General features: G+C 40.0%; 1 protein-coding gene across 5 annotated transcripts in view; it reads left to right on the forward strand.

Moving 5' to 3' along the window:
• The window catches only part of si:dkey-172j4.3 (diacylglycerol kinase delta), a 122,064-nt gene that overhangs the window by 49,480 nt on the left and 62,784 nt on the right, over positions 1–9,800 (forward strand). Inside the window, exon 1 of one of the 5 annotated variants that reach the window (XM_061913513.1) lies at positions 8,570–8,917. The exons of 3 other annotated variants lie outside the window; for them this stretch is intronic. In XM_061913513.1, coding sequence (XP_061769497.1) covers positions 8,765–8,917 — 153 coding nt within the window. In that variant the 5' untranslated portion in view covers positions 8,570–8,764. Of the gene's footprint in view, positions 1–8,569; positions 8,918–9,800 lie in introns of those variants that run through there. One more of the 5 variants, XM_061913516.1, reaches the window with a different exon arrangement.

A 9,800-nucleotide genomic window follows, 5' to 3' on the forward strand; every position in this document is an offset into this window, starting at 1 on the left:
TGAGGAAGACTGATGACTTGACAACTGTCCAAAAGATGACCATTGATACTTTAAAGAAGGAGGGCAAGACACAAAAGGTCATTGCCAAAGAGGTTGGATGTTCCCAGAGCTCTGTGTCCAAGCACATTAATAGAGAGGCGAAAGGAAGACAAAGATGTGGTAGAAAAAAGTGTACAAGCAAGAGGGATAACCGCGCCCTGGAGAGGATTGTCAAACAACACTGATTCAAAAATGTGGGGGAGATCCACAAAGAGTGGACTGCAGCTGGAGTCAGTGCTTCAAGAACCACCACGCACCGACGTATTCAAGATATGGGCTTCAGCTGTCGCATTCCTTGTGTAAAGCCACTTTTGAATAAGAGACAAAGTCAAAAGCGTCTCGCCTGGGCTCAAGACAAAAAGGACTGGACTGCTGCTGAGTGGTCCAAAGTTATGTTTTCAGATGAAAGTACATTTTGTATATCCTTTGGAAATCAAGGTCCCAGAGTCTGGAGGAAGACAGGAGAGGCACAGAATCCACATTGCCTGAAGTCCAGTGTCAAATTTCCACAATCAGTAATGGTCTGGGGTGCCATGTCATCTGCTGGTGTTAGTCCACTGTGTTTCCTGAGGTCTAGGGTCAATGCAGCAGTCTACCAGGAAGTTTTAGAACACTTTATGCTGCCTGCCGCGGACCAATTTTATGGAGGTGAAGATTTCATTTTCCAACATGACTTGGCACCTGCACACAGTGCCAAATCTACCAGTACCTGGTTTAAGGACCATGGTATCCCTGTTCCTGATTGGCCTGCAAACTCACCTGACCTTAACCCCATAGAAAACCTATGGGGTATTGTGAAGCGGAAGATGCGAGATGCCAGACCCAACAATGCTGAAGAGCTGAAGGCCACTATTAAAGCAACCTGGGCTCTCATAACACCTGAGGAGTGCAACAGACTGGTGGACTCCATGCCACGCCGTATTGCTGCAGCAATTCAGGCAAAAGGAGCTGCAACTAAGTATTGATTGCCGTACATGCTGAAACTTTCCATGTTCATACTTTTCAGTTGGCCCACATTTCTAAAAAATATTTTTTGGTACTAGTCGTAACTAATATTCTAATTTTCTGAGATACTGAATTATGGGATTTTCAGTAATTGTCAGTACTAATCATCAAAATTTAAAGAAATAAACATTTCAAATATATCACTATGTGTGTAATGAATTGATATAATATGTAAGTTTCACGTTCTGAATATAATTACTGAAATAAATCAACTTTTTCATGATATTCTAATAATATGAACAGCACCTGTATGTGTATATATATATATATATATATATATAGATATATATATATATATATATATATATATATATCTATATATATATATATATATATATATATGTGTATCTATCTTTGTGTACATTCATTCTCTACTAATGCACACAAATATATATATATATATATATATATATATAGGTAGATAGATATTGATAAGACAGACAGACAAACAGACAGACATATAGCAAAATAAGCAATATTTAGACACGTCCACGTGTGTACGCGCGCACACACACACACAGCACGCACATACACACACACACCCACTCACACACACAAACACACACACGCATATGCACAAGGCAGCAGATCGTGCCCTGCGGAGGGAGCGCATATTTCACGACCATGTCGACCTATTTGCCCCAAGTGACGAATATTTGAACGCTTTTTATGCAGTCCGCCCCTTTCTTAAACTTACGTTTTGACAATATGTGTTTCCCCCGCGGGATAATACGAATTTCTGTAATCTGTTTGTGTTTTCTTTCTTTTGTTGCCGGAATTGTGCCCTTATATGGTAAATTAAGTGCATTTACATATGCATATCGGAGAAATAGGGGCGTGTTTATATGCAAATTATAATAGACATGCATGCGCTAACCATTTGGCATACAGCAACTTACGAACAGCAGGTGGGAACATTTTGTGCATTTAAGAACAAGTCATGAATTTGAATGGACTCCTCTTAGGTAATCACTTAGGAAGAAAGATAAGAGGAAATGTTAGGAACTTATTGCTGAATGGGGCCCATTGTTCCTATGATTGTAAACACACCGTCCTTGACTGAAAGGGGATTGACAGAGAATGAGGATGTCTTGTTGAGTGTCTGGGAGTGAAGCATGGAGACAAAAGTGTTTGCACAGGAGGGAATACCTGTTGTGAACATAAGAATGGCGATAAAATTTAAAATAGCGTCAGCGTAGCATCATTCAATTTGCTTTAACATGGTTTACATGTAAACTAAAAACACACTATTAATACACAACATTTGATTTAGGAAAAACAATCTATGAAAAAGTTATTGCCAGTGTCCATCCATCCATCCATTTCTACCGCTTATTCCCTTTGGGGTGGCGGGGGACGCTGGTGCCTATCTCAGTTACAATCGGGCGGAAGGTGGCGTACACCCTGGACAAGTCGCCATCTCATCACAGTTATTGCCAGTGTCCCACCTGTAATAATGACTTTGTTTCCAAAAGCGTATCTTGAAAATGAGGTCTTACATTTGGGTCAATATGGTACGGCCCTCTCTTTGTACCTTCTTTAGGATAAATGTGCAAGTATGGCTAAATATTTGATAAAAGTCTTTGCATAAATTGGCTGCAAAAAATTTAAAATAAAAAAGGAAAATTTAAAGCTTGACTTGCACCATTGTAAACATGATTCATGGCACCATGAAAATCAACATGATAATCGTATCAGAACATTAGGGACAACCAGCCACCATCATTTCCTTTTTCCTGTGTGTGTGTCTGTTTGTGTGTGTTAGTGTTTGTGTGTGTTTGTGTGTGTGTGAGGATTAGGCAGACCAGAGCCAGATTTGGTCCGTATGCTCCGAGCCACATCCCCCTTCCCGTCACTGGCAAGAGAATATGTGTCCCTCATCTCACAAACCTTACAGGCTGAATCCAAAAATGCGATGATAGTAAGGAATCAAATTAAAAGAGTAGAAAACAGTGGCTAAAGTTGAGCGATTTTGTGTGTGTGTGATGCATGTGTGTGTATGTGTGCGTCTGACACAACGCAAGAGTTTCTTTTTCCTGCACATGTCGTGTGTGTGTTTGTGTGTCTATTAATAAACGCACGGCGGTGCATGAGACAGGATGTGGTCGCCATGGTGCAAAGTCCTCCTACGCCTTGTTTTAACTGCGTTTGTGTGTGTGTGTGTGTGTGTGTGTGCGCATGCCCGTGGTCAGAGACAACATGTTTGTGCATGTCGGGTGATACAATAGTGTCTATTTCAAACCATCTTTTACTGCCTCCTCCTGACACTTCTTGCTTGAGTAAAATTGTATTTCTGCAAGTTTTTTCCCCTATTGTTAGATATTCTTGGCAAATACTTGTCATTTTAGGGGCTGAATCAACAAGTTCCACGTCTTGCTGGCATTATAGAGTTAAATAAAATAAATATTACGGTGTAACAGGGGTTAATGTGTGTGCCTCACAATAAGGAGGTCCTGGGTTCTCCCTGTGACTGCGCGGGTTCCCTCCGGGCCACTGTAACATTATTCACAGTTTGAACACTTACACTGTGTTTGAATATCGTAATATAAAACACTGTACTTTATTCAAGTGATTCTGTGACGTACCACTAAAAGGAGCCTGCGTACCACAGTTTGAGATTTCCTGCCCTATAAGCATGTTTAATAATAACATGATTGCGAATATATTTATCCAGGTCGTTGTATTTTCAGGGTATTCAATCGATCAGAACAGTACTGTACCTTTTGGCTTAGAAGACGTTTCGTCTCTCATCAGGTTTCATCAATTCATACTCTTAGACTTTAGGACAGATCAGGTCTAAGAAAGACAAACGTCTTCTCAGACAAACTGAACAGTCTAGCAGCGATCGATGGAATGTTCTGGGAATACTGGGAATAAAATAGTGATTTTTATGTTGTGTCGTCAAATTAAATGTCGGATGGCAATGGCAACCTTGCAAAATAACACATAATAATACGTGCCAGGAATTAAACATACAATGACCAATTTACCAACAATTTACCCATGTCATGACGGGGGGGCGGTCGCAGCTTACTGCGAGGTTTGTTCTCCCGGGATGCAAATGGACTATTATAGACAAGGCTTGCATGTAGGAACATATTTATTAATCTAACTAAATATTTGGGCAGGGCATGAGGTAAACATATAAACTACGGCTTGGAAAAAACACAAAACTGTAAATGGTAAAATAAATGGTAAATGGGTTACACTTGTACAGTGCTATTCTACCTTCAAGGTACTCAAAGCGCTTTGACACTATTTCCACATTCACCCATTCACACACACATTCGCACACTGATGGCAGGAGCTGCCATGCAAGGCTCCCATCAGGAGCAAGGGTGAAGTGTCTTGCGCTAGGACACAAAGGACGTGACGAGGTTGGTAGTAGGTGGGGATTGAACCAGGAACCCTCAGGTTGCTGGCACGGCCACTCTCCCGACCACGCGACAACTTCCCCAAAACTGGCATGAAACAAACAACATAAACTATTACTTGGAACAAACAAGACTTACTGTGCCATGAAAACAAGCAGCATGAACTATGGCATGAACAGAGCAGCGTGAAATAGTCATGAAAGGAGCAATGTCGCCAGACCGACTGACTGGCGAAGGCGGTTTAAATAGTCTCTTGATTATAGCAGGTGCGTGTCCGGAACACTAGAGGCAGGTGAAACTTATAAGTCGTCATGGAAACTAAAACAAACAAGGGTGCCCAAAAACAGGAACTAATGGAGCCTTAAAACTAACAGGAAATAACAAAAACATAATCCAGTCCTCAGATCAGGACAACCCACTATTTGTCCTTGGCTTGATAGCAGAAGGCTAAGAAGCTTTTTAAGTTTACAATGATGTTGCTTGTAAGTATTTTTTTCTGTGTATTTGTACTTTTTACGTTGTTTTAAAATCTGTAAGTGTGCTTTTGCTTAACTTTGTTATTAAAGAACGGCACAGTTGTCTATTGTTTATGGCGGTTTATTAGGGCATAACTGTGGTAAAGAAAGTTATTCAAAGTATCATTATTAGTATTAAATTAAATATTACTATAGTTAGAGCATAAACAACTTTATTAAAGGGATTTATTTTATTATTTGGTGCAGCCGGTCCTGAGCAGGAGGGGATAGAAAGTGAAAACAAGGAGGACAGAAGGGGAAATTGCGGGGACTGGAGGGGGATAAGACAGAGAGACAACAACAACAGCAAACACAACAATAACAATTACAACAACAACAGAACAACATCAGTAAATGTGATATGTAAAAATATGATGGTAAAAGTGATAACAAAGAAGCAGTTAGTGAAATAAATAATACATAAATTACAATGAACATTATTGCACTACAAATGGAGCAATACAAATACCAATATAAATAGCACTATTAATAATGAATAATAACAATAATTACCTCTATTATTAACAATACAATTTTTCAAATGCAACAAAACATACAGCTGCGATCAAAAGTTTAAATACACTTGTAAAGAACATAATGTCATGGCTGTCTTGAGTTTCCATACATTTTTACAACTCTTATTTTTTTGTGATAGAGTGACTTGAGCACATACTTGTTGGTCACAAAAAACATTCATGAAGTTTGGTTCTTTTAATGAATTTATTTTGGGTCTACTGAAAATGTGACCAAATCTGCTGGGTCAAAAGTAAACATACAGCATGTTAATATTTGGTTACATGTCCTTTGGCAAGTTTCACTGCAATAAGGCGCTTTTGGTAGCCATCCACAAGCTTCCGACAAGCTTCTGGTTGAGTTTTTGACCACTAATTGACAAAATTGGTGCAGTTCAGCTTAATTTGTTGGTTTTCTGACATTGACTTGTTTCTTCAGCATTGTCCACGCGTTTAAGCCAGGACTTAGGGAAGGCCATGCTAAAACCTTAATTGTAGCCTGATTTAGCCATTCCTTTACCACTTTTGACATGTGTTTTGGGTCATTTTCTTGTTGTAACACCAAACTGTGCCCAAGACCCAACCTCTGGGTTGATGATTTTAGGTTGTCCTGAAGAATTTGGAGGAAATCCTCCTTTTTCATTGTCCCATTTACTCTCTATAAAGCACCAGTTCCATTGGCAGCCAAACAGGCCCTGGGCATAATACTACCACCACCATGCTTGACGGTTGGCTCGGTGTTCCTGGGATTAAATGCCTCACCTTTTCTCCTCCAAACATATTGCTTGGTGTTGTGGCTAAACAGCTCCATTTATGTTTCAAATTGTCAACTTTTAACTTGATCAGCTTGACAGTACGCATGTGGCTTCCTGTTTTTGTCTTTTGATATCGCAAACACACCATCGTGGAGATGTGTTATTGATGAGGCAGAAGTTGAAGATGAAGTCCATCAAAAAGTTCTTCTGCCGAGGTTGTTTGTCCAACGTGATTGTCACGGTGAAGATTCACTGGCACAAAGATTAGCTGCTCTGTTGTTAGTTAGATAGTCCCGCTTGGTGACTATTTTTATTGGCCACCACTACATAATAATATGAGACAAATACTGCACTCTAACACATATAATGCATTAACAGTTATAATGTAACACTTTTTTTTAGGCCAAACACATGTACAATATACTTTAAAAAGAAAAAAAAAAAATTTTTAACAGAAAAATCTGTGACATACGGGTGCCGCCATACTTGAGGGGATTTTTTTTCAGACATTCACTTTAACTTGTTTTTGAATGAAAATACTTGAATATTTTTGTAATCCACCTCTGGTAACAACATACTGTGAGATGACTTAACGCAGGGGTGTCAAACTCATTTTATCTCAGAGGCCGCATGGAGGAAAATCTATTCCCAAGTGGGCCGGAATGGTAAAATCATGGCATGATAACTTAAAAGTAAAGACAACTCTAGATTGTTTACTTAGTTTTACTTTGGCCAAAAATAGAAAAAGCACATTGCGAAGAGGTACAAATCACACATAATCCTCTGGACAAAACACTTCAAGTTTGTTGAAAATTCTGAGGAACTTGGTGCAGTTTCAAAAACACAAAGAAGAACACAATGAACTTAGACTTTGTTTCATTGTATCTACAAAGCCAGGATTAAACTTTAAATCATAGTCTGTCTGGGATTGAACAAAAAACACAACATGTAAACTCTCTGAGGTATCAAATACCTACTTTGTCATGTCCAATCAATCCAGTGCTAACTCAACAAACAGTAAAAAACAGAGGTAAAGACTATTCAAACAGTTTTCTCGTTTTTGACAGAGACATTATGGGGGAGTAGGGGTGCCAAATAACGACGTGTTCCAAGCATAAGACATTAAACGGCATGTTTTAAGTTTCTTTTGGGTCGAGAGAGAGGAGACGCAAATGTGAGTGTGAATGTTGTCCGTCTATCTGTGTTGGCCCTGCGATGAGGTGGCGACTTGTCTAGGGTGTACCCCGCCTTCCGCCCGATTGTAGCTGAGATAGGCGCCAGCACCCCCCGCGACCCCAACAGGGAATAAGCGGTAAAACATGGATGGATGGATGGATGGATGGAGAGGAGCCGCAGCCACGCTTTACTTTGTACCTCTTGCTAGTCATAACAGAATTGCTATAGTGACATCCAGTGGACACATTTAGAACAGCAGTTTCTTTCATAAAAAAAAAAAACGCAGCTCATTTTAATACTTGGCAAACTCATCCCGCAGGCCGTACAATTGCGGAACTGAAAAGTGGTCCTTTACATTCCTTAAGTCTGTGAGCATTTGCACTATTGTGAAGTCTACATCTTGTAATAACCTGCGTTTTTTTTTGTTTTGTTTTGTTTTGTTTTGTTTCTTGACAGAGTTTCTTTCTCCACCTGTTGCTAACTCTTCCCTCTGCTGGGCAACAAGTACCATTGCACCATACATGCACGGCGCTCAAAGACATACTTCACTGGTTTTCAAACAACAAGACATGGGCCAAAGGACAATTCGCAGCATTTTGGTGCTAAATCTGTTTTGGTCTTCATATCTTTAACAAGTTGACCGAGGTAGATTTTTCCAGTTAACATCAACTCTTATCTCAAGAATGCACTTATCTGCCGCAGTGAACATTGCTTGCCTCTTGTCATAAAAAGGCTATTTGTGCCTGAGGCATTCAACTTAGATATTTGGTTGGTTTTCCCTTTGGTTTATTGCTGTTTCCCATTCACCAGCTGCGAGTCATGATGACATTAACATGGGCGTCGACACTTTGCATTGCACTCGCTAACAAAGCCATGAATGGGGATTGATTGGCGAGAGAGTTATTTACAATAATTGAAAGAGCTATTAGACATGACGTGAGTGAGTCAGCGGATTTGCAAATGGTATAATGATAAACCAAAATGACTAGCACAGTGTGTGTGCGCTGGTAGGAACAGGCTTATTCTTTCGGTTGTAAATAGAACTGGGGAAACCTGACTGACTGGTACTGGGAGCACACATACACACAGGTAGACAGGGTTAAAGGGGCGGGGCCACCAGCACACCTGAGGGGGCGTTGCTACCTAACAATGTCTGAGAGGCAGGAAGTGGCCGCCTGCTATTGTTTAACCAGCAGCCAGTGTCAAGAGCGAGTGCCGTCCGGGTCTGGTCTGGGTGGGTTAGGGGACCAGCGCTACACTGTTCTTATGTTAGAGGGCGGGCAGGGGCAGGGCAGTGGAGTCAACCGGACCGTTCCTTTTTCCCTAATTTGGAGCCAACGAAAAACTTATAAAACAAGTTAGTCCGGTGCGATCGCTACCGCCTGCCGATGCTAAGCCTGTGCCAACAGTGGTGCTGCGTGGCTCCCTTGTGGTACAGCTGCACAGCAAGGCGTCTAGACGATGACGACCGGCTGAGCCAAGATGAGCATCTGGAGCACAATGTGACCAGGAGTAGTGCGGGGAGCGACTCTGTTGAAGAGGTCAGTGTGACGGCACATTGAGGATAGGAAGGCTTGTTTAGTTGGGCAACTGTCCTGCTGAAGGAATGGAACATCAGCAGCGACTTTGGTGCTTCTCACTTTGGACCTGTTCTCTGTGTGCCAGTGACATCATTGAACAAAGTCCAAAGAGTCATAAAGAAAAAGGCAATGCAATATTCTCAACCAACTCCAAGAAAGAACATAAATGTCATGGTTGTCTTGAGTTTCCAAAAATTTCTACAACTCTTAATTTTTTTGTGATAGAGTGATTACAGCACATACTTGTTGGTCACAAAAAAATTTGATGAAGTTTGGTTCTTTTATGAATTTATCATGGGTCTATTAGTGTGTGTGTGTGTGTGTGTATTTATATATATATATATATATATTTATATATATATATATATATTGTGGGTGTGGCAAAAAAATCAATTCGAATACAAATCGCGATTCTCACATTGAGCGATTCAGATTCGGTTCTCATTTTTTTTTTTTAAATCGATTTTAATTTTTTTAATTTTTATTTATTTATTTATTTCAATCAATCCAACAAAACAATACACAGCAATACCATAACAATAGAATTCAATTCCACAACCAAACCTGACCCAGCAACACTCAGAACTCCAATAAACAGAGCAATTGAGGAGACACAAACACGACACAGAACAAACCAAAAGTAGTGAACAAAAAATGATAATTATCAAAGACTGTATCAATAATAGTTATAATTTAAGCATAGCAGTGATTAAAAATCCCTCATTGACATTATCAGAAGACATTTAAAAAAAAAAAAAAAAAAAAAGAACAATAGTGTCACAGTGGCTTACACTTGCATCACATCTTATAAGCTTGACAACACACTGTGTCCAATGTTTTCACA

The sequence above is a fragment of the Nerophis ophidion genome, linkage group LG10, assembly GCF_033978795.1.
Source record: "Nerophis ophidion isolate RoL-2023_Sa linkage group LG10, RoL_Noph_v1.0, whole genome shotgun sequence".
NCBI lineage: Eukaryota > Metazoa > Chordata > Actinopteri > Syngnathiformes > Syngnathidae > Nerophis > Nerophis ophidion.